Below are 25731 nucleotides of genomic sequence, written 5' to 3'. Positions count from 1 at the left end.
CCTCCCAAACCCTAGCCGCCCCCCTCTCCTCCATATCTCCCGCGTAGCTTTAGCGAAGCTCCGCCGGATTTCTTCACCGCCACCGACACCACGCCGTCGTGTCTGCTCGGATTCAAGAGGAGCTACTACTTCCGCTGCCCGCCGGAACGGGGAGGTGGACGTCTGCCTTCATCAACAACCGAACGTGTGACCGAGTACGGAGGTGCTGCCCGTTCGTGGCGCCGGAACCGATCGTGATCAAGATCTTCTACGCGCTTTTGCAAGCGGCAAGTGAACTTCTACCGCAGCAACAAGAGCCTCATCTTGTAGGCTTTGGAATCTCTTCAAGGGTGAGACTCGATACCCCCTCGTTGCTACCGTCTTCTAGATTGCATCTTGGCTTGGATTGCGTGTTCGCGGTAGGAAATTTTTTGTTTTCTATGCAACGTTGTCCTACACACATTCTCCTTGGTGAACCTCTACCAGCATTTCTTTTCCTTCTTCCGGCTCCACGCATCTCTGGAGGACACCGGTAACACTTCTTTTGTATACCTCACTATTGATGATAGTGTAGGCCTTGGACCTTCTCTGGATCCTTCTCGATTCATTTTCGTCAACCGGCAAGGTGCCGTTGATCAGGAATTCCTTAATAGGTTCAACCCAAGTTGGTGCTTCCCGGACTAGGAATACCGGTACGTCTACCTCCATACTGTCCACCAACATAGCTTCTTCCGGTTTTGACACTGCAGTCCCCGGGTTTACAGGAACAGTCCCCGGGTTTCCTTCGTCAATGTCCATTGGCACAACGTGTGACTCCGGTACAAAAATTGACTCTGATTCCGGACTCGATTTGATCGATGGAGTCCTTAGGTGAGCCAAAGCCACTACGGGAGGAATTTCCTGCCGGGAGGAACCTAGCTTAGAGAGAGTATCCGCGGCTTCGTTTTCCGCGCGCGGCACATGGTGAAACTCACAACCTTCGAAGAAGCCGGCAATCTTTTGCACGTGAAACCGGTATGGGTGAGCAGGACAAACCCGGAACGATCCCATGGAACGTAGTGTGAGTTGGTTGCAGCATGTTCTCAGTGATTCCCAGCGTACGCATGGTATTCCGGTACATAATGTTTATGTTGCTTCCATTGTCAATCAGCACCTTGCTGAACCGCACTCGAGCCGTTGGCCCATGCATGATAGGGTCCCCAACAAGAGCATAACCACCCGGATTGGGCATGATTTTCGGATGATCCTTGAACGACCAGGTGATTTCCTGATCAGACCACAACATGTACATTGGTACTGCCGGCATCACTGCATTCACTTCCATAGAGCGACGGAAGCTCTGGTTGTCAGTTGGCTCAGTAACGAACACAACACATCATAGGTCTGGATCTTGGTAAACATTCCGGCCCAAAGGTGCCGGCGGTGGCGGTTGGCCATTGCCATCACCCACCTGATGAACTTGCAGGTGCTGCTGTCGGTTTGGCTGAGGCTGTACCGGTAGAGCATTTGCTCCGGTAAGCGGTGGTGGTGGTGGTAAGGGATGCTGGTGCAGCATATCTTGCGACGGTGGTAATATCGTGGTACAGCCTTGTGCTTGCGCATCTTTTACCGCACCTTTCAACATCAGGTACTTAGTCCAAGAGCAATCCTTCGTCAAATGGTTAGACGGATTAGCCGGATTCGGTGTGTGCCACCGGCAAGGTTGGTCCATAGCTGCTTCCATGGTGTACTTCGCATGTTCTTGCCAGTTCTTTTTCTGGCCCCATGGTTTCTTTTCGACCCATTGTTTCTTAGGACCCGCCCATGGCTGCGATCCGATTTTCTGCCTCTGGCTGCCGCTGGCGCAAGAGTTATCTTGTACAGCAGCAACTTGCTGCGGACCGTACCTCCGATCCGGGAATTCTTCCCTTCTTTTGTTCTGCCGGTTATCCCGGTACTGATCTTGGCGTGGTTGGCTTATTTGTGCTGGCTCTGCCTGCACTGCCGGTTGCATTGGGTCTCCCAATGCGTAGCTATCCGCCACACGTATCATTTCCGACAAAGTTTCCGGCATGTTCCTCTGGAGCTTCTGCCACAGGGGTGAACCTCTTATGCACCCGTTGCAAAACCAAGCTATGGCTTGCGCTTCGATTACTCCTTCACAGGAGTTCCTTGTGGAGTTCCACCGGGTCAGGTAATCCCGGTCTGTTTCGTTCGAACGTTGTGTGCACAGAGCAAGCTGTTGCGGCCTGTTTGGCCTCCAGTAGGTACTGCTGAAGTTGCTCACAAAGGCTTCCTCAAAGTCCAACCAGCCGTTTATGCTTCCTGCCGGCAGGTTGTTTAGCCAAATGCGCGCTGGTCCTACGAGGAAAGATGGTACAATTCTCACGGCCCAACGCCGGTTTCCTCCACCAGCGACGGTTCCTCCGCCACCGGCAACGTACACTGCGATCACGTAATCCGCAAGCTAGTCTTCCGGCTTAGTAGTGCCATCGTACGTTTTCGTATCGCGGGGCAACGTGAAGTTGCGAACCGGTGGTTCCTCTTTCATGATCCGCGGGCCAAAACACTTGGGACCCGGAGGACCTTCTGCCTCAACCATCTCAGACAAATACATCCTATCCAGCCTGTGCCTCGCATCCCGGTCTGGGAGGCATCTTTCTCCTAACCTTTCCCCCAAAGGGTTCCGGTAGGCCCCGACTATTTCGGTTGCCGAATCAGCCTCATCATATCTTTCCGGTACCGCGGCCCTTGCCTGCCGGTACCTTGGCGGAGGCATTTCCTCCTCTGCATAAGCAGCTCTTGGTACGCGATAATTTTGCCCGGTTTCTCCTCTACCGGCATACTCATCTCTGGCATAGCCGTATCCGGCGTAGCCACGATCTGCCCCTTGGCTTTTTCTACCGGCCTCATGTCGCCCGGCTTGTTGTTTTCCGGCAAGAACCGGATCGTACACAGTCATCTGCTGCGCATTCACCTCTTTTTCTTTTCTCTTGTCCGGATGGGGTGACGATGCCTGCCCATGGGACTTGCTTCCGGCATTCTTTGTTGAACGCACAGATTTTGAAGCCGCAGCCTTGTTCAATTTGGACAGCTGCTCGGCATTTTGCTGCTCAATGGTATCAATCAACTCCCTGACACGCTCTTGCTGTTTTGCCAAAGCATCTCCGGAAAGGGATTCACACAGCTCCACTGCAGCCTTAGCAGCCTTTATGGTTTTATCCGGACTGCTATAGTTAGGTTTCTCTACCATGCTCAACGATGCAGAAGTGCTCTTTCCGGTATAAATCTCCTTACGCAGGTCCTGATCTAGGTTGCGAGCTCTAAGCCGGTTTTCCAGTATCCTTGCAGCCTGAGCGCTAACAGAAGCAAAGGCATGGGCAGCGTTATACTCACGTAGGGTTAGGTTCAGCTCGCGCTGCGCCCGGACGATGTCGGCGCCGTTCGCGAGCAGCCTTCGGCGTTGCGCCCGCAGCTCCGCCCGAGCCACCGCCGGGTCGATGTTCTCGCGCGATGGGCGTAGCGAGGACACTCATGGCCGCTTGGAGTGGAGTCTCTGGTGGTGGTGCGGAAGCTCCTGCAGCCTCCGGGTCGCGCTCGGTTGGCGGCTTGGCCGTGCGCGCGGACTTCGTCCGGCCAGCGCCTTCCGCCGCAGCTCCCTTGCCGGCGTCGCCCGCGCCAACGACCAGCACCTCGACGCTGCCGGCAGCACGGTCGCTGCGAAGCGCAGATCTTGGCGGGTCCGGAGCCACCAGCACCGGCGAGAGGCACTGGCGCTCGGGGACGGTGCCGTAGTAGACGAGGATGCTCCCGAACTCGATGACGCGGCCGTTCTTGGGGAACTTAACTCCATTGGAGAAGCAGCCTGTGTTGTCGTTGATGAAGCGCATGTCGCGGATGCGGTTGACGAGCGCGGTGACGACGCGCTCGCCGCCGACGGTGAGGAGGCCCGCCCGAATATGAACTCCAGCAAGCGCCGCTGCTGGCCCCACGGTGGGCGACAACTGTCGTCGTGGTGAACAGACAGATGCCATGGGATGGCTTATCTTGGGGCCGAATGGACGCTAGAGAATTCGGGGGGAGGGTTTTTGGTATGAATGGAGAGGTTTCCGGATGGATTCCTCAAGAACTTGGCTTGGGCCGAAGGTAGAAGATGATGAACTCAAGAACAAGTACAGCACTATATCTCTCTATTTCCTAATGTCAAGTGCTTACAAGTTTCTGTGTACAAGCTTCGTAACCTAGAATCACGTCGTGCCCGCGAAGGGCTGTGCCCCCTCTCCTTATATAGGGGAGAGGGTGGCTTACAGGGGAAGAAACCCTAAGAAACTCTAATGAGATCTTTGACTGGACAAACTACTTTACAAAGCTACTTTACAAAGCTACTTTAGCTACCGGTGATGCCGGTATGCCTTTAATCAGAAGCCGTGACATCCTCTGGCACCTTTTACGTCATCCTTTGCCTTTGGCGTCATGGCTTCGATTAAAGCTGAAGTGCTTCGCTCATTTTTGTCTTCTAGCTCTGGAGAGCATCTTTGACTGGTCTTTGCCGACGTGCTACAGTGTAGCCTGTTCCGGTGTTCCGGTACGCTCTTAGCTAGTTCTGGTATCCCCCTCCTTGGGATACTGGTATGATTCTCTGAATCAACTTTCGCTATCCGGAACAACCTTTAAACCGGTACTTTGATGGCCTAAATCATCCGGTTTGGCATGCCTTTGGTATACCGGGGATCATCCCCCCAACAGTATTGCTCCTGTACTGGTTATTCTGAATTCATAGCTTTTCCTCGAGGTCTGTAGAATTTTGTATGTTCTCAACTATCCTGCATATCGTCTCGATCTATATATGGTTTCAGGAGTAAAATTTTCAACAGGGCTCCTAGGAGCAAAGTCTAAAAACCCAGATTTCGATATTCTTGGCTTTTCAACTTCCTGCAGATATATAACGAGCTATTATCCTGCTTGTTCCATGTCAGCGTGATCTTCAAGTATATTCTAGCCAAGAAGGTACACTGAAATTAGCAATGTTATTTGATTATATAGATGTATGTTGTCCCAGGAATCGCAAAAACTATTAGTTGCACCTGAGAGCATCAGTGCTCTCATTTTTCCAAAAAATAATGAAAAACGTTATTTCTAGGTATAAAAAATTCTGAAAACAAATATATAACTACATATACACATAAGTTTCATTAAAATATATACGTTATATTTTGGGCTACACAAAAAACTCAGATTTTGAGATAAAATAAGAAGAGTTTTTATTTCTATATACAGCCACAAATTTGTATTTTAACTGCAGCCCAATAGAACACATTTTTGACCAAAACTTTCCAGGGCCAAAGGGAGTACAATTAGCATGCTTAAACTGATTTAGAATTTGAGATTTTTCTTCGACGAGGACGCGGGAAGAGGGGACCGACCTGAATGGATGGATTTCAGGGCAGGCTTGCGGTACATCAACTTCGGGGGTCTGAGGCTAGCCATAGTGCTAGTATCATGCACATTGGTCCCAGAAAAATGCTGATGTGGCAGCTAATTAAGGAGAAGAGAGGAGATTAGAGTAACATAGGTAGATACTGTATCATAGTGTATGTCACGAGAAAAGTTAATGCCAAACAAATCTTGTGCACAAATTTGCATTGAGATTCTAAAAAGCAATAAATATAGCATGACTATGATAGTACTTCATGATACTAGCCACTATAGAGATAGTATCATACACAAATATCATATGCATGATACTACTACATGATATTTACCACTATAAGTAGCATGAGAGACTGAGACTATGACCAGGCCGGCGGGTAAACTTGACTGGAGAGTTGGCTCGGGGCGGATTTGGTCTGGACGGTGATTGAATTTCCATCCAACAGGGAACAACTGAACAAGGTTAATTATGATCCATCCCCTTTTTCATCAATAGTAAAAGAGAAACAAAAAATGTATTGGTACAATGGACATCAATCGCCGGCCAGGCGGCCATCAACATCATGCCGTGAACGAGGAGGACTAATGGCGAATTATAAATGGCGAATCTACTGAAATGATCCTGCGTAGGTACTTCACCCAAAGCATAAATTAACAGCGCAGGGGACGTAATGCAGAAAGCATCTGCGGCATGTATGCAACGCGGCCGCTTTCTCTCTTGGTGAGCAACCCGAAGGCCGTGCTATGGCCGCCTCCGGACGGCGGGAACTCGGGTTACCTCGTCGTGAAGGACATCGACGACGACAGCGATGATGAGCAGGTGTGGTGCACGGGCGGCGTCCGCAGCAGGTCTATGGTGGAGAACCTCCCGTTCCCACAGAACCGCGTGTTCACGGTTGGGCACGACGATGGGGACGGCGAGAACAAGGCCAAGGACACCGTGTTGTTCGTGCCCGTCCTGGACCAGCCACTCGCGTCCAACCGCTACTACCCCGTCATCGCGTCCGGCAGAAGGAAAGGCCTCGTGAGGGCGTGCTCCCGCGAGGAGGACATGACCCCGGGCTGCCTCGGCATGTCCGTCAACGACGTCGAGCCGCGCCCGTTCGACCCGGCCGACATCTACCAGCAGATCGAGATCGTCCAGCGCCGGAGGGGGCAGTTCACGGCCAAGGCGGTCGCGCCGGGCGGCATCCCGTACAAGCTATACGGCAGCAAGTACTGGCGCGCGTACGCCTCCAGGCCAAAGAACTTGGACCTCGGCGAGGCGCGGGGCATCAACGCCGCGGTCCGGTCGCGCCAGCTCACGACGCCACGGCCACGGGCCGTGGTTGGGAGATGGTATTGCCCATTCTACCTCGTCAAAGAAGGCGGCCTCTCCCCGGCGGAGCAGCTGGACCGCGCAGCGTTCTACGAGGTGACGCTGGAGCAGCGATGGGAGCCAATCCGCGATGACGCCGTCTCGTCGAGGGTGCTTATCGGCGGGAGCATCGAGGCGAGGCAGGAGGTGTCAAGCTCAAGCTACGGTAACGGGTACGTCTGGTTCATCTCACCAGCTACGTGGCAGAGGGTGGGAGTGTCTACTGCCATGTGGGAGAGGATGCGATGGGAGGAGTACATGGGCGGGTGGGTCGACGAGGAGACCGGGTGGGTCCCCGGACGGTCGGTGCTGGTGGAGAGGTTCGCGGTGAAGAGAAGGGACGGCAGCGTCGCCATGGCTTTTGAGTTTGCGCACATCAACAAGATCACGGCGTAGCCAGTTTGATAGCCAATAAACCGCGACAAGTGCGTCCGTCGCGTGGTCGTGTGTGTTTCCCGCTGGCGCGTGTGTGCGCACTTGTGTTCAAGTTTGAGTCGGCCTGCAGCTTGCCGCGTACGTAGCGTACGTGGAGGAGCTGCATGCAGTAGGAGCCGTTGTGATCTGTTGCCTGTTGGAGGCAGCCGCCTGCTTGTGCGTGTTTGTCGCTTCGTGCGTGCCGGCCGGAGCATGCGGATCGAACGGCAGAGTGGAGGGGCAGCGTTGAGTTCGTGCTTCCAGCGTCAGCCTAGCAATAAAACCCCCTGTACTGCTTGTTTCGCGCAAGAAAATACAGAGTGCAGTGTGTGTGTGTGGTGCAAGCGTTTGGGCGCATTGCTTGTTTCGCGCAACACCTCCTTCCTCCATCCAAGAGAGAGCTAGCTAGATCTAGCCCCAACACAATTAATGTCGTTATTACTTTCTTTTCTTTAATTTATAATTGCTAAGGTACTGGATTACATGATCATTTGCCTTCTCTCTGTTCCAGAATTATGCATTTAGAGCATCTCTAGCACTTTATCCGGCCCAAAATCAGATAATAACCGCTAATATGCGGTACCGGGCAGAGAACGAGTCCTGCACAAATCCCGCAAAAAAGTTCGGGCTTGAATTTTTTTTACAGCAAACCTCCATCGCGGTGCCATACACTGGATATACTCGGATCGTCGGCCCGGTTTCGCTTGGAACCCCAGACCGCCATTGCCTTGAGCCCTAGTTCTTGCCAGGATCCGGTCGCCGCCACCGTCTATGCCCCCACTCGTCCGCGTCGCCGCCCATCCGCGTCGCATGCAGCGCTAGTATGCCCCGTCCCTCTATCTATGTTCGCCTGCGTCGTAGCCGCTCGGAGGTTTGATTCCATTCGTAGTTCCGACTTTTATTTCAGTTAGCTACGGTTGTGTTGAATCCCTACGCCAATTCGTGCAAACAGATGACTTCATGGAGAGAATCTTGGATTTCCGCTCGAAGTGCGTTCGTCGATGCGTATTTCGACCGCCCTCCTCTGATGATTCCTATTGGGAATCCAACGATGACAAGATCGGAGACATTTTGTTGCTGGTGGTGGTGCAGAGCCTACACGACGAAGAGAACCGGGAGACGAAGAGGCGAGGATCACCGTCGGCCGCCTCTGCATCCCGCACAATCGAGCAATGGGCTCGGAGATGTTGATGCTGGACTATTTCGCCGAAGTACCTACCTATCCAGAACATCTTTTCGTAGATGGTATCAAATGAGGCGAGAGCTCTTCGTGAAGATAGTGAAGCAATTGTAGGGTTCAGTTGCGGAGAACAAAAAAATTTCCTACAACATAATAATATAGCCAAGATCTATTCTATGGAGATGCAACTTGATGGAGGGGATTGGTGTTTCTACCCTTGAAAACCAAAAAACCTAACGTTCATATTGAACGTTTGTCGATGAAGTTGAAGGTCGATGCCAACCTCAAAGTCGTGAAGAAATCCAACATTGAAGCGCTCCAAGTGTCGTGCATCCGTAGTTCTGCACATGTACCACTATACAACAAAAAAAGTCATGCATGGACGTTCTTCATGAGACACTATTAATTTCGTCTCTAAATCCGTAGAGCCTTGTGTAGAGATGCAACACAAATCTAAATTCCCCGCACATGCGGCACTCACGCATGGTTTGCCTATCATCTTCCCACCCGTGGTGGAAAACCTAGCCCGCCGCCACATCGTCCCTCGATGCAATCGCAGCATTCTTCTCCTTCAAACGATCCCCTCGGGTCACTACGGGAAAATCAGGCGCTGCCGTGCAGCCAAACTTTGCCGTGAGCTGCTGCACGGCAAAGATTTCTTTGCCGTGCGTAGCAGGAAGAGCGCACGGCAACGAAAAAATGACGGCAAAGTATTAGCGCAGCGCACGGCAAAGAAACAAATCACGGCAAAGAAAGATATGGCGCACGGCAAAGAAGTGTCTCACGGCAAAGAATTGGAGAAGCGCACGGCAAAGATTTTGGGACGGCAAAGTCCCCGCAAGCCGCACGGCAAAGAAACAAGCGCACGGCAAAGGCCCGGGCACCGCCGTGCGGCCAAACTTTGCCGTGCGGACGGACAAGTTGCACGGCAAAAGGTCCTTTGCCGTGCGCTTCTCCCTTTGCCGTGCGCCAATATACTTTTTTTTGTTTTTCTAACTATTTTATTTCATCTACTACTTATATTTATTTTGTTAATTAGTTTTTCTTTTTGATGACTATTTATTACACTATGTGAAATACAAAATTAGTCTCCATGCTCATCCCCCACATATATCAGGGTTCCGGTGCTCCGGCGGCCGTCCCCCTCCTTCCCCCAAAACAGCGGGACGGCGGGTCTACCCCCTAGATTTCTCCGCGCGACGTTCCACCAATATACCTTTTCATAGGTTTAGGTTTGTTTAGTCCATGGACATATGGAAAACCATGTGTGGTACCCTTTGGCACAGTCTAGCCCCGATATACCCGCGGCGGGACACTTCACCGTACACGTCCGGGAATCCGTTAAGTGTTATCGCCCGAAGGTGAGGAATGTCGGACCGGGGATCCATGCCATGCACCATTTGGAGAATTACACCTAGCATCACACTTTGAAACATAGAATAGGTCCACATGCAAGGTTTGGTGGGGTTCCGGTGCTCGGCGGTCGTTCTCCCCCTCCTCCCCCCAAAACAGCGGAACGTGTGCCCCGGCGGGTCTACCCCCTAGATTTCTCCGCGCGAGGGTGCACCAATGTAACTTTTCATTCTTTTAGGTTTGTTTAGTACATATACACATGGAGAACCAAAGATTGGGACCCTTTGGCACATATACCAGCAGCTAGAGCCATTATCACACGATCGACGGTGTGCCCGGTCTCATCGGTTAGGGTTAGGTGTAGGGTTAGGGCTAGGGTTTAGGGGCTAGGGCTAGGGTTTAGGTTAAAGGGTAAGTATTTATGGTTAGGTTTAGGTTTAGGGTTTAGGGTTAGGGTTAGGGTTTATGATGCATGGTTCTCGCAGCTCCGCGTCGTGGTTTAGGGATTTAGAGGGGTTTAGGGCTCGAAGCCTCCCAGCTTTAGGGTTTAGGGTTTAGGGGAGCTACTTTTGCACCATTAGACCTTGCACCACACTTTGACACATATCATAGGTCCACATGCAAGGTTTGGTGGGGTTCCGGTGCTCCGGCGGTCGTTATCCCCCTCCTCCCCCAAAACAACGGAACGTGTGCCCCGCGGGTCTACCCCCCTAGATTTCTCCGCGCGAGGGTGCACCAATGTAACTTTTCATAGGTTTAGGTTTGTTTAGTCCATGGACATATGGAAAACCATGTGTGGCACCCTTTGGCACAGTCTAGCCCCCGATATACCCGCGGCGGGACACTTCGACGTACACGTCCGAGAATCGGTAAGTGTTATCGCCCGAAGGTGAGGAATGTCAGACCGGGGATCCATGCCATGCACCATTTTGTGAATCACACCTTGCATCACACTTTGACACATAGCATAGGCCCACATGCAAGGTTTGGTGGGGTTCCGGTGCTCCGGCGGTCGTTATCCCCCTCCTCCCCCAAAACAGTGGAACGTGTGCCCCGGCGGGTCTACCCCCTAGATTTCTCCGCGAGGGTGCACCAATGTAACTTTTCATTCTTTTAGGTTTGTTTAGTACATATACACATGGAGAACCAAAGATTGGGACCCTTTGGCACATATACCAGCAGCTAGAGCCATTATCACACGATCGACGGTGTGCTCGGTCTCATCGGTTAGGGTTAGGTGTAGGGTTAGGGCTAGGGTTTAGGGGCTAGGGCTAGGGTTTAGGTTAAAGGGTAAGTATTTATGGTTAGGTATAGGTTTAGGGTTTAGGGTTAGGGTTAGGGTTTATGATGCATGGTTCTGCAGCTCCGACGTCGTGGTTTAGGGATTTAGAGGGGTTTAGGGCTCGAAGCCTCCCGGCTTAGGGTTTAGGGTTTAGGGGAGCTACTTTTGCACCATTAGACCTTTCACCACACTTTGACACATATCATAGGTCCACATGCAAGGTTTGGTGGGGTTCCGGTGCTCCGGCGGTCGTTATCCCCCTCCTCCCCCCAAAACAAGCGGAACGTAGTGCCCGGCGGGTCTACCCCCCTAGATTTCTCCGCGCGAGGGTGCACCAATGTAACTTTTCATAGGTTTAGGTTTGTTTAGTCCATGGACATATGGAAAACCATGTGTGGCACCCTTTGGCACAGTCTAGCCCCCGATATACCCGCGGCGGGACACTTTAGCGTACACGTCCAGGAATCTGTTAAGTGTTATCGCCCGAAGGTGAGGAATGTCAGACCGGGGATCCATGCCATGCACCATTTTGTGAATCACACCTTGCATCACACTTTGACACATAGCATAGGCCCACATGCAAGGTTTGGTGGGGTTCCGGTGCTCCGGCGGTCGTTATCCCCCTCCTCCCCCCAAACAATGGAACGTGTGCCCCCGCGGGTCTACCCCCTAGATTTCTCCGCGCGAGGGTGCACCAATGTAACTTTTCATTCTTTTAGGTTTGTTTAGTACATATACACATGGAGAACCAAAGATTGGGACCCTTTGGCACATATACCGGCAGCTAGAGCCATTATCACACGATCGACGGTGTGCTCGGTCTATCGGTTAGGGTTAGGTGTAGGGTTAGGGCTAGGGTTTAGGGGCTAGGGCTAGGGTTTAGGTTAAAGGGTAAGTATTTATGGTTAGGTATAGGTTTAGGGTTTAGGGTTAGGGTTAGGGTTTATGATGCATGGTTCTGCAGCTCCGCGTCGTGGTTTAGGGATTTAGAGGGGTTTAGGGCTCGAAGCCTCCCAGGCTTAGGGTTTAGGGTTTAGGGGAGCTACTTTTGCACCATTAGACCTTGCACCACACTTTGACACATATCATAGGTCCACATGCAAGGTTTGGTGGGGTTCCGGTGCTCCGGTGGTCGTTATCCCCCTCCTCCCCCAAAACAACGGAACGTGTGCCCCGGCGGGTCTACCCCCCCTAGATTTCTCCGCGCGAGGGTGCACCAATGTAACTTTTCATAGGTTTAGGTTTGTTTAGTCCATGGACATATGGAAAACCATGTGTGGCACCCTTTGGCACAGCCTAGCCCCCGATATACCCGCGGCGGGACACTTCAGCAGTACACGTCCGAGAATCGTTAAGTGTTATCGCCCGAAGGTGAGGAATGTCGGACCGGGGATCCATGCCATGCACCATTTTGTGAATCACACCTTGCATCACACTTTGACACATAGAATAGGTCCACATGCGGGGCCGAGCTACTACCCCCCCTCCTAGCCCCCCTCCTGTCGCACCCATAGGGCGGCCGCGTAGGAAGAATGCGACGCGGGTACTCACTCCTAGTCCTAGCCCCCCTCCCGCAGCCGATGATGATGACGAGGAGGAGGACCAGGAGCACCACGGGGGTGGGGAGGACCAGGAGGAGGAGGTGGGTGGGGAGGACCAGGAGGAGGAGGGGGGTGGGGAGGACCAGGAGGAGGAGGGGGACGAGGAGGACCTCTCGGAGGATGAGGGGTTGGGGAACTTAGTGTTCGATCCTGATCCAAACCTAGAGTGGTGTGAGCCGGAGGATTACCAGTACGTTCCAGCTGTGGAGAGGCTGAGGCCACGTGATAGGAAGCCATATCGGCGTGGGATAACACAGCTCCCTCGCCGAAGAGGCTGGCGCTACGTGCACGTTGTTCTTGTGCCCTATGGAAGGAGGTACATGTTAATTTTTGGCACTTCGTTATCGCAATTTTGTCATTATCAAAATTATTATCACATACATATTGATGTTGTCGTTTCATGGTGCAGCTCGTTCCAGTTTGAAGACCCGACGCGGAGACCGCCACGTGGGTACTCGAACATCCTTGGGGGCCTACTTAGATTTTATTTCCCCGGGATAGTCGATCTCCCTAATGGTGGCCGCGACGTAGCTTGGAGGTGGGCGCACTACAGCCTCGCGGAAGATCCTCTTGGCCGCGGCACCGCGGCGGATTTGGTTGTTGCCAAATTCCGGGTACGTGACTTTTGACTTCTTACCATTCATACACTCTCCTTGGTTCACAATAATTGCACTAATGCCCCTTGTTTTACCTATGTTGCAGAAATTCTTCAAGAGGGCCGAGGGCAAGGAGAATGCGTGCGATGATGTCCTACACCAGCTTGCAAGGAAGAGGGTGACTGGCATGCACTACGAGGCACGTGTTCAATGCGTCCGCGACTGGCACGCCGACCGCTTCGTCCACATGAGTAAGGAGGACGCTCGCGACACGCACATGCAGCCGTGGCAGTACTTGCAGGTATTTGCATTTATGTGTTATTGATTTCTTTATCGCCATGTAGTTTATTTTACCATAATGGGTTTATCTTGTGCATGTAGAACCCTCCTCGATACGTCGGCAACGACGATAGGTGCTTTCGTGCGATGGTCATGTGGTGGACATGCCCCCGGTACCTCAAGAAGCACGAGGAGGGCAAGAAGAAGCGGCAGAGATGCGAGGTGGATCGCATATCCAAGGCAGCATCCCCATCTCTCTTCACCTGCAGAAGGAGGTGAGCAAATTAATGGTTCCTTCATTCTTTGAATTCATGTTATATATTTGTTAACTCTCCAAGGGTGTGTCACTTCACTCAATTACATGTTCTCTTTTGCAGGAAGTCAGGACAGGAGCGAAGCCTAACGTCTTTGCCGTGCTAAAGAAGATGAAGCAAAGGAAGACGCCCGATCCCGAGACGGGGTCCGTGTGGGTTAACCCGCAATCCGAGACCCGGTGCACGTCGTATGTCTCCAAGTTCAAGCGAAGTACGGCGAGGAGGCCAATCCAGAGGCCGAGGACTTTGACCCCGAGGTCGCGGTGCTTGCGGGAGAAGGCTTGAAGCATGGCCGCCTATGGTTTGGTGACGGGTGCGTCGACCCGGCGAGGGTTCCCTCTCTCCGCCGCGATCCGTCGTGGTCGTAAGAGCGGCCAGCCCGAGGTAGAGCCCCGGCCACGGGCTTCGGATCTAGCCGTCGAGCGGTTACGGGTATGTTCTTCCTCGGGTCTCTACATTTCCTTTACATGCTTTCCATTGAAATGTTAATGACATCGCGGCAACACAACGTAGGAGGAGATGGCAGCGAAGGAGCAGAGCGGCCCAGGAGCACGCACGGAACATGGAGCGGACGATTCCGGGAGTACCGAGCAGCAGCGGACACGGATGATGCAGCGGATGCAACAACAGCAGGCGAGATGATGCGAGCAGCAGCAGGCACGCATGAGCTGGCTGATGAGCCATACGGCTCTGTCTACTCCACCGGGGAGTCTTCCTCCTCCACCTTACTCCATGTGGATGCCGCCACCGCCCACTCGGACCCCGGGGACACCTATCACCGTCAACAACATGAACATCATCCGGAGCATGAACCGCGGTGAGTCCTCTTGTGCCCAACCCGCTACTTGTACTTGTTCAAGTGTTCAATATGCAAATGCAAATGCAAATGTTCATTCCATCAACCTTATAGATAATTATTCACAAGGCAATGACAATGAGGCCGGCGGAAGCGGAGGAGGACAATAAGGTTGATGGCATGGTCTTGATGGATTTGTGGACATTACACTTGTTATGGATTGTACTTGTACTTGATGTGTGTTGATGTATTTGTGGACATTGCACTTGTACTTGATGTATTTGTGGACATTGCACTTGTTATGCATAAACTATGTGTGCTCGATGTATTTGTGGTGTTGTTCATGTGTTTGGTGATGCTATGGTGAATATATATGTTGTATATGTTATATATATGTGAAATGCAATTTTGAAATGCAGGGATTAAAGAAAAACAGAAAAAAATGAAAAAACCAGGGGCCTTTGCCGTGTGTATGCACACGGCAAAGGACATTTGGTCACTTTGCCGTGTGCATACACACGGCAAAGGCGCCACGTGGCGCAAGCCTCGTGCTCCTGGGAAGCCAGTGTGTGTCCCTGGAGAATCCTTTGTCGTGCGTGCTGGGGAGTGGACGCACGGCAAAGAGGAGAAGCACGGCAACGAGCGGGCGCACGGCAACGTCGGGGCTCACGGCAGCGTCTGAGCGCACGGCAGCGTTTGGTGGCACGGCAGCGTCGGGGCGCACGGCAACGTCTGGGCGCACGGCAGCCTCCAGGACGCACGGCAGAGACGGCGCGCACGGCAAAGGAGTGGGCGCACGGCAACGAGCGCGCGCACGGCAAACGCTCGAACGCACGGCAACGAGCCTTTGCCGTGCGGTTTGGACAGGCGCACGGCAACGTAGTCTTTGCCGTCGAGGGCTTTGCCGTGCAGACGCTGCCGTGCGCCGACGCACGGCAAATCCTTTGCCGTGCAAATAGGCCCCTTTGCCGTGCGATTGGTCGCACGGCAACGTAGTGTTTTCCCGTAGTGGGTATCTCAGGATGCGCCAATTCTTTGTCTCAATAGAGACCCAATCGACATAAGATGATTATGAGGATCCATCTGGCCGCTGGATCGATTGGCGCTGAATCTGGTGAGTTTGTTGCCCACTCGATTAATTGTTCCTTCCGCTGGAGTGTTGGGATCGATCAACTGCTCCTTGCCTCCTTCCTGTAAGACTCAATCAAATGCTCCTTCACGCAGGACTACGTCAACTGTGACATGCCCCTTGGCTCCATATTGTTCTCAACAACTAGATAGGCACTTCGTCCGCCTCTCCCTGTAAGATTTCTGAAACTTTTCTTCGTATGTTGCAACCAGTGCTCGTCCTTGTATTTGCCAACAGGTCATGGACATCCTACGACAGTCTTATAGCAGCGTCTTTACAAGTACTTAGATTATGAAATTTGGCATTCCAAGCCTATATATAAGTTAGACGTCCCTACATGCTATTATTGTTGTAGTATACGGTGTATAGACGACTCCCGAGCTCCGTTTCAACGATGCAGCGGAAGTAGAAAATTCGGACTGGTGTTCCAACATCACGACGGCGTGTAGATGGAGGAGAATACTCCAATCCTATGTACGTTCCAAACTTAGGAAACACACGTGAGGAAGAAGAGATGGGAGGGAGAGAGAACTCAGGGGGATGAATGTGGAGAGCCTCCTTGGGGCTCTTTATATAGGGGGATGGGGGAGGAGAGCGGGGCCACAAAGGGGGGCAGCCGCCGCCCCCCTCCCACAATGCTCCATCGCCCCCTAGGTTAGGGTTTGGGGCGGCTAGCCCACCTTGGGCCGCCGGCCCACGCTTCCCCTAGGGTTTGGCCGGCCCCCCTCTTATTGGGCTTCCCAATTGTGGCCAATTAGTGGGGTTTCCTACTTTTTCTTTATATTTAATTATTTAATTCATTTAATTAAATAATTAATATGTATTTGAATCTTCGAACAATTCATTGCCTCTGGAACTTATTCCGATTCCTCACCGGAGCAATTTCGATGTTCTCTTCATATTCTTGAACAATACCAAATCTATCTCCCTTAAGTGTATCACCCTACGGGTTCGGGAATGCGTAGAAATGATCGAGACGACTCTCCGATCAATGACCATCAGGGTTCTGGAAAACCATAATGGTCCCTATGCAACCATGAACTAAGTTTATCGTTTGAACCTCAACGTCGAGTCCTATTCCTATTGTAACACGATACCTTTGTTTGTCCGAGACTTGATTTTCGATATCCACTATACCTTGTTCTATCTCGTTACCGACAAACACGATTCAACTCATCATCATAATATCATATCCTCTGTGACCTAGTCACTTGCTTGCAAGCGGTGCTGATATGATATTACTGAGTGGGCCCTTTGTCGTATCTATCCATCATAGGATGTACAAATTTTCCCCTTGACTCATACGCCTCAACCCACCCCATTGGCATACTTGAGTATCACTTTTATGATTACCCTGTTACGGTGCAGCGGTTGATGATGTCAAAGCAGCGGCTGGGGATAGTGATTAAATATAGTCTCACGGTCTAAGGGTTATGTTACAACATTTCATGATAGCATCGCAAAGTTGAACTTTGTAACCTGATGGGTGTGTGTCCATCATGTTCACTAACATGTCTCCATTATTAATAACTACTTGGTCACATGATCAAGAAACATTGATCACCTTATTAATCAATGGACATATCAATAAGGACGGTTGTTTACATGCCACATGTGCATTAATGTTTCTTCTTAATATATAGCATGACATAAAAATTAATATGAACAAACACATATATGATAAAACAACAATAAAGCCTTTATTCCCAAGTAAGTTGGGGTAGGCTAGAGGTGAAATCCATAAGATCTCGTAACCAACTCATGGTTCTGGCACATGGATAGCAAGCTTCCACGCGGCTCTTTCCCTGGTGATACTCAGTCCTATCTCTCTTTACGGACTCCTCTCATGTCAAGTTTGGTCTACCCCGTCCTCTCTTGACATTATCAGCACGATTTAGCCGCTATGCACTGGAGCTTCTGGAGGCCTGCGCTGAATATACCCAAACCATCTTAGACGATGTTGGACAAGCTTCTCTGCAATCGGTGCTACCCCAACTCTATCTCGTATATCATCATTTCGGACTCGGTCCTTCCTCGTGTGGTCACACATCCATCTCCGCCACACCTAACTGTTGAACATGCCGCCTCATAGATTACTCTCGCATGGAGCACCCGCCGCGCGCCGAAGATCCCCACCAAGGACCCGACACCAGAGCCAACCGGCAAGAAGCCGCCGCCACCACCACTGCCACGACTCACCTCGCATCGGAGAGGAGACCGCACCCATGGCCGCCATCTGCATCACCATGGGGCACACCAAAGCAGACGGAAGCAGCGTCCTCCGCCATTGATGGCAAGATAGATGGGCTCCACACCCTGCCACGACGGCCCTCGGGTGGGAAGCGCGTCACCACCGTGGCCGCCACTGCGAAACCATGGCACCCGCCAGCCCCAACGGCAACCCGCTGCAGGCTGATAGCAAGGTAAGGAGGAGGCAACTCTCGCAGCCACTCCACCGACCACCAGAAAAGGAGAGCTCGACGACCCGAACCAGCACCACCACACCACGTGGAGGCAAACCACATCGGAGACGGCGGCTCCGCCAACACCATGCTGGGAGGAGCACTGCACAAACAAAGGCAGCAGCACCTCCAGACCCGCCCGACGCGGCCGTGGCTGCCACTGCCAACACCCACCGCGGGCCGCCGCCCAAGAGCCCCCACCACCCTCTACGGAGGAGACTGTCGGAGGAGCCACCACACGCAGCAGTCGCGCCGCCTCGTGCCGCCGGCATCCGACCAGCCCCCGAGCTGCAACAGCCGGAAAAGGACGCCGAAGCCGGGCCGCCCAGATCCCACGCGTAGGAGGGCGCCCCGCCGCCACCGGGCCGCCAGGGCTTTCCCCAACGACGGCCACAGGTGGCGGCGAGGGGCAGGGAGACGGGGGGGCTTGCGGCTGGCCAGATCTGGGACGCTCCGGTGCGGCCCGGCTCAACCGCACGGGAGCGGAGCGGGGGTGAAAGCAATTTCTATCGCCATCCAAACAGTGGTTGGAGCAGTCCTTATGGAGTCTAACCAACTGCTTATATGAATAAGTGAAACTTCAACCTATTCTCTGTATCACACATAACCTGCTCCCCTCTTCTCCATCCCTGGTCCCCAACCTAATATGTCCCACACATTCTTACGAGTTATGACATCTAAAATATTAGGAGTAACATCTGAAAATAATGAAGTAGAGGGAAACACACTGTACATTACGGGCATATTGCAATTAATCCTAGAAACATATTTGCATGTTTGCAACACAATGGTGAAACTTCAATCTTCTGGGATGTAGTTACACTGCAGCATGAATCAGCGGAATTGTTCACATCCAATTATGTTACATAAGAACTGTCAGACAGGGGAGAAATTTGAAACTTCTCATATGAATGGAAGCATATGGACAAAAGCAGCTTCACATCTGCAACGGAAGCTTCCTTCCTTTCCTAGGGACTAGAATGGCAGGAGTGATCAAATGAAAGAATACATCAAGGTCTGGTTTGCCTAGATGTCACAAGTAACATGATTACATACAGCTTCAGGCACTCCATAGCAAGGCGGAAGCAAAAAATGATTGGACCATCTTGGCTTTCAACGGGCATAACCTCAGCTGTTATGTGACTTGTGTCGCTTTGTTGCTCGTGGATGTTCTTGAACACCATCACCCAACCTTAGCTGATGATCCATTTTTTTACTACTACACGCTGGGTCTACAATCTCCTATAATGTAAAACAGACATACTCTGTAAAAGAGGAATTCCATAGAAATAAATGAAATAAATAGTGCAGGATGCAAAGATGATCTAATTCCAAGTTGTGTTACAGAACGGCCTGAAGCCCTCAACATTGTGCAATACTGGAAGCAAATAGGCCATCTATAACTAAAAAAACGTGTACAGATTGAAGATCCAATTTCAAATATAGAAAGCACAAAATGGCATTCGAATAGGATGCTTATACCATCTTGCGTTCAGAAGATATTATGTTCTTAATTGTGTGATTGCTATATCTCAAAGGAATCATACCGTAGAAGCAGAAGGTGCAGCATCAGATCTCTTTGTAGCCCGCTTGCCAAGATTGATCTGCACTGAGATGCTGGCTTGGGACAAATCAATACCTGAGTTTTGCAGTGCATGATTCAATGTACTGAGCAGCCTGTTATGAAACAAAATTAATATTCAGATGTATGAAAATATTTAGAAACAAAACAGTGTGTTTAGCGCTGCAAATACAACTGGAAACAAGAGAGGATAATAGTGCAATGAAACGAAAAATACATCAAGTGATTTTATTTACTGCAATACGTTATAAGTACATACTCTTGGGAATATTGACTTGATAAGCTGATTGTGCCCTCATCGATTGCCAATTCAGGATTGCTGAACATTTCGTTGTTTATCCCACGGTGCTCTGCAGGTGATGATATTGGCTGATGAGTTTGTTGCTGAGATGTAACATTATCTATAAAATAAGAACAAATCAACATTAGAGACGGTGATTCCTGAAGGAGTTTAATCGTAAATTGCAAACTATACTTCGTGCGGAAAGCGTACCTCTTATAATGGGGCTTGGAGTTTCAGTTGATTTGTAAGACATACTACCCGATGGATCAGCTTCAGCATGATCTGGCGCACCTGAAGGAACCGCAGACGCGACCACATTGTCATTGTCATCAGATTTCACTATAAAAGGGAAACCAGGGGAGGAACCATTCTTTAGAATTTGTGAAGGGTCAGGCAGAGTATCTCCAGGTAATTGGTCCTTGTTCTGCAGAGAAAGGATGGAATGTGGTGAGAGAGTTTGTCGGAAACTCATTAGCAAGCCCCAAACAAGTATGTGGGACTAGGTAATGTTAGCAGTATGTAAACTTACCTGCCCATTTTTCCAGAAAGAACGGAAGTACATGTTTGCCCATGGTACCACATTTGCATTTTCTGGGTTCCATTCTGGATATGAAACCTCGTACTTCTGCACCTTCTCTTGTAAGAAACGTATGTACTCAATAACCTGCATTACAGTAGGTGCCAGTAAGGAAGATGTTACACGCAGCACAGTCTATAACTGAAGCAATTGTTCCACTGTCTTACCTCTAGGAGAAATGATGCTTTGTCTCTCTTTTGATCATTATGTGGCAGAATCTCTCTTAGTAACTGAAATCTGCAAAATGTTGAAGTGGAAGATTAGCTCAAGCAAAGCTATGGCAATAAACCCGAAACTCCAAACTCGAGCAGTGCATTCGGTAAGGGTTATTTGTTCAAGTATTCTCAGGCCCAGCACACCTGGGCGAGTATAATAACCTGTTACCTGGTCAAATCATATCTAAATGAATCTACTCTGAAATCAACTCTGGAGACAAATGGATACCTTGCTGCGCACTGATCAGTATTGCGACCACCACATCCACAAACTACACCATTTATTACTAAGGATCTAACTCTGATGTATGTTAATTAGCATTTCGGTCTACATTTCTTTCATAAAAACAAAGAAATTAAGAGCAATCACAACGGACAACTAGTAATTATAGTTTATTACAAGATGACCAGATTACACTGTCATAAGCACCTATTAATTTCCCAGTTAAACCAAATGGACCTGCAAGCTGCAGATGCGAACTCCACTCTACATTTGTTTTTCTTTTTTTGAACCATACATCTACATTCATTGAATGAGGCTGTATGCATCAATGGATGAAGAGGCCAGGGATATCGTATTTTAGAAGAAGAAAAATCAAAGGTTGCTGAATTATCAGGCAAATTAAGTTGTACGAAAGGAACAGTATATTGTTAAGATTTTGGTACACCAAAACCATCACTCATGGTTCTACAGCAAGAGCACAAACTATATATAAATGCAGTAACTGCTTTGGAAGTATGCTTACTGACACAATACACTTGGCAGTAAGGACCCCGGGAGCCGATCGAAAGGAAGAAACACGTTTCTGGAGAATCTGGACGAACTGGCGGAGGCAGAGGAACGCACCTGTCATTGATCTTGCTACGCCGTCTCTGCTCGGTGGCGGAATGCTTGGAGCGCGGCGTGTTGGGCAGCTGGTCCGTGCCGGCGCTGCCGCTGCAGCTCCCGCCCTTGGCGTCGACCCTCACGGCGAGCTCTGCGACCGCACAGGTAGAAAACAGAATTCAGCTCAGAAATACCACCGAAGTCGGAACACATTCACCCTCCGGCCACCAGGACGGGTCCGGCGGCGCGCGGGCGGACGAGAGGGACTGGGCCGGAATTGAGGCGGCACGGACGTACCTTTGAGCGAGGAGGAGACCTCGCGGCGCGCGGCGAGGCCGTCCTCGTCGTCGAAGCCCGCGGCGCCGCTGGATCCGGATGCGGCTGCGTCCATGAAGCCGCTGCCGCCGCACTTGCGCTCCGTCGCCGGCTGCTGCTGCTGCCTCTGCGGCCTGGCGGAGGCGACGCCGCGCGCGGCGAAGGGGAGCGTCCACTGGTGGCCTGCGGAGTGGGCAAACCGGCAAAGAGAAGAGAAGAAGCCTTTTAGCTTTGTGTCCGGTTTTATTATTTTTAAGAAGATGCTTTTTTGTCGAGTAGCACTTTGGTCGGAAATTAACATCTTCCGGTAGTAGCCCAAATTACAGATGGTGCTTGGAAATTTTAGCACGGTCAGAAATGGAGAAGCCTCTGCTAACAAAGGATCGTGCAGCGAAAAGGAATACATCTGGAAAATGTTCCCATCAATCTCAGGATTTCTCCAAATATCAGTCCATTTACTCAACTGCAGTCTTCTACTCTCTCCATATTTATATCTATTATCTACTCTTAAAATATCTAAAACATCTTACATTATCGCACGTTAGGGTGCACATTTTGATTTTAACGCATGATTGGACGGGAACCGAAAGAAACGCGCGGGGATAGGAGCAAGAGCAATTTTCATGACGACCAAACGGCATGGGTACAACTACGCAGCAGATTCGGCTTTCGTTGCGGATCATTCCAATGGCCGAAGAAATACTTGTTGGAATTCATCGCAAAAAAAAATACTTGTTGGAATTTTTTATTTATTTTCAGCTCACCGAAACTGGCCGGGTGTGTTGCTGTAGGTTGAGTTTATCCCAAGACCGCGACGGGCCACATCCACAGCGTACCGCCATCCCATCCACGTGCACCGTCCACGAGGGCGGGCCCGCAGCAGGCCCACAGGCCCAGGGCTCTACGCATCCCATCCCGTACCCACCAGCACCAGCCAGGCCTACGACCTAGCGTCGCCCACCCTACCGCAAGCTAGCGCACCACACCAGCAGAACAAAAGTCTAGCGCACCAGCAGGCAGCCGGCCGCCAGAAAGCCACGCGATGACACGACCCAACGGCAGTCCCGCACGCATCTCCAGGCTAAACCCGACGGCCCTGTTGCGTCGCATCCATGGGCGCCGAGCTCGACGTGCCGACCACAACTCGCGCGCACCCGGAGGAAAAGCAAAGGAGACGAAAGAAGAGGCGCAACCACCGCGCGCCTCGCAGCCGCAGCGAGCGGCCGTCCACATCGTCCAGGTGTTACCGTCGACGGCAGGGCACGCGCTCGCCGCCAGCGCATGCACGAGGAAAACAAGTTGAGCTCTGCTTAGCTATCCGATCCCTCCGGTAAAAAAGGCTGGTGCGCGACACCGTCCACCGTCACGTGGCCACGATCGATCGGGTGCGAGCGAGCGTACCTCGAGGGTCTGCGGCGGCGGCGCCCCACTGCAGCGCGAAGGGCGGCTCCTGCTTGACGGCGGCGGCGACGGGGACGGCGGGGGCGTGGCTGATGCTGAACGTGCCGACGCCGCCGGGCAGCGCGTGCTGGCTGTGGAGCTGCTGCTTGCTGTCGTGGCCCGACGGTGCCTGCGGTGGAGGTGGCGGAGGCGGTGACTGCGACGGCCGCTCCAGCGGCTGCAGGAAGTCGTGCGTCCGGAGGAGGAAACCTGCAGCAGCCAACACCTCGCTTGCTTCAGATTTCAGAGTCCAAAACGCTGTACATAATAATTACAGCATGCACGACATAACTACACTACTACACGAGACAAACATGTTCGAACAAATTTATTTAGAACTGAAAAACAGTATACTAGTAACTCGCAGCAAACCGGGTGGTTCCGGCGAGTCGGCGGGGAACAAAACCGAACTTTTTGGTAGTCTTTTATCTCGCAAATGGCTTTAAAATACAAAGAGGAAGAAAACTCTGAAACCAAAATAAAATTCGCGAAGCCAGCCATGCAGGAAGGTCGTGGACGGCACTCCGCATGACTGCATCCACCCTCCTCGCTGGCTGGTATCAACACGTGATCGCTTCTTTATTATTCCGTTAGTTGGTCATACCTCTGGTTTAACCATGGTCGAAAGAGAACTAAACGCAAAAGCTAGCTGTAATTCTGAACAAGTAGAACGGGCAGGAGCATTCCTAGTGCTCAATTAATCCCCTATCTCCTTCCCAGACCACCGAGAATTGGCCGAATTTGGCAAATTCGAGAAAGATCCGCCCCACACACTCATGAACAGCAGAATCGCAAAACCGTCTCTCATCTCAGGTCCCTAGCCCCGGCCTGTAGAAAGAGAGAGAGAGAGAAACAGGGAGGGAGCCGCGAGCGCGCGTTTACCTTGAGCGGGCGGAGTCGGCGGCGGCTTGGCGCCGGGGAGCTGCGGCAGCGAGGACTCCTTGGCGGCCGGCGCGTACAGCGAGAGGAAGTCGTGCGTCGCCTTATTTCCTGCATTCATCCATCCCGCCTGAGATGACGAATCGTTCGAGGGAGGAAGAAGAAGCCAACCCAAAAAAAAAGCTGCGCGGCGGCGGCGACCAAATCGAGCTTACCTTGGAGCCCCATGGCCGCGCATTACACCGCGAACTGGCGTAGAAGCTCCGGGCAATTCGCCGCGCTGTCTCGTGATGGAGAGGTGGGGGAGAGAGCGCGCGCGTGGTTGGGGCTGGGCCTGTGTGAGAGGGAGAGGAGAGGAGAGGAGAGATCTCGGCTGCACAGCTCCAAGCCAACGCCCCCTTTCCCTTCTGCGAGAAGCAACGACGCCTTGTTATACCGCGTCTCTCCCCGACAAGACTTTCTCTCTCCCCGACGGCGTTACCATAACGGCCGTTAGCGGTGCCGGGACGGACGAGCGCGTAGACTCTCGTACGGGGCTGGGGGAGTGGGGACCGAGCACGTGCTGGGCGTGGGTTGACGACCGCGCCGTTGACGCCAGGGGCTACCGAAGAACCACGGTAAATTCTGTTTTCTTGTCTAGAGTTCGATTATTAGGGGACTGATCTGGATTTCAAAGTTCGGCTAGGGCATTTCCAAGGCAGCCACGTAAGCAGGACATAAAATGTGACCAATTTGAAACTGTTTTGTGTCTGCGCGTACGGTCAGAATGATTTTGTCCTTCTTGTGACTGTTTGCGTGCATGCTTCAACCCCGCTAGTGAAAAATAGAGCTTTAGAGCAACTTCAACCCGCTAGTGAAAAATAGAGCTTTAGAGCATCTTCAGCCGTCTCCCCGACGAGACTCCCAGGATGTCTTTTTTTATCCGGATAGATGAATACGGCCCAATCGCGCCCCCAGCTCCTCGTTTTCCCCCGGATTTAGGCTTTCATTCTTTCGGAGAGCCCAGGCCATCCCCATCTTCCCGATGCCCGGTCGGGGACTCCGGACGAAACAAAAGCGTGCGAAACATCGAGCGGGCCCGCGTTGTCGGGACAGAACTGGTTGTTCCCTCCATTAATTTCGTTTTCCCTCCAAAACACGCCGCATAGAACCATTTTCCCCACCGAATTTCGGAGGAGCTACCACCATTCTCCCCCACAGTTGCAGCTCTTCCTCTTCCCTTCCACCACCATGCCGCCAAAGAAGCTCGCCGCCGATAGCGCGCCGAAGGCGAGGAAACCGCAGGCGCCAAAACAGAGGCCGTCGGGCATGACAAACGCGGAGTGGGCGGCGGATCAGGAGCGGCGGTGGAACGAAACTCGCGGCAGGGCGGAGAGGGAGAAGAAGTGTAACGCGAAGAGGGTGGCGGCGGCGGCGGCGGACGAACAGGCACTGCTGATCTCCATTAACTTCGGCCATCCGCA

The 25731-nt window shown here is 51.8% G+C and overlaps 2 protein-coding genes across 2 annotated transcripts; one reads left to right on the top strand and one right to left on the bottom strand.

The window, feature by feature from the left end:
• Positions 1–6079: 6079 nt before the first annotated feature.
• LOC124651130 lies at positions 6080–7141 on the top strand. The gene has a single exon (XM_047190271.1). It carries the CDS (start codon positions 6080–6082, stop codon positions 7139–7141), a length of 1062 nt encoding a protein of 353 aa, XP_047046227.1.
• An 11893-nt stretch (positions 7142–19034) lies between these two features.
• Positions 19035–24584, bottom strand: LOC124666526 (transcription factor BIM1-like). The gene is made up of 11 exons (XM_047203903.1): positions 24484–24584; positions 24272–24379; positions 23351–23599; positions 21932–22132; positions 21656–21785; positions 20761–20830; positions 20546–20680; positions 20227–20440; positions 19993–20134; positions 19699–19828; positions 19035–19393 (listed from the first exon to the last, which is right to left on the bottom strand). The coding sequence occupies exons 1-11, from the start codon at positions 24494–24496 to the stop codon at positions 19280–19282; spliced, it is 1506 nt and encodes a 501-aa protein (XP_047059859.1). The 5' UTR covers positions 24497–24584; the 3' UTR covers positions 19035–19279.
• Between the last annotated feature and the right edge of the window lie 1147 nt (positions 24585–25731).

Source organism: Lolium rigidum, chromosome 1, assembly GCF_022539505.1.
Source record: "Lolium rigidum isolate FL_2022 chromosome 1, APGP_CSIRO_Lrig_0.1, whole genome shotgun sequence".
NCBI classification, from domain to species: Eukaryota; Viridiplantae; Streptophyta; class Magnoliopsida; order Poales; family Poaceae; genus Lolium; species Lolium rigidum.
The sequence above is the reverse complement of the archived record's forward strand: the minus strand, read 5'-3'. Positions and strand labels throughout refer to the sequence as shown.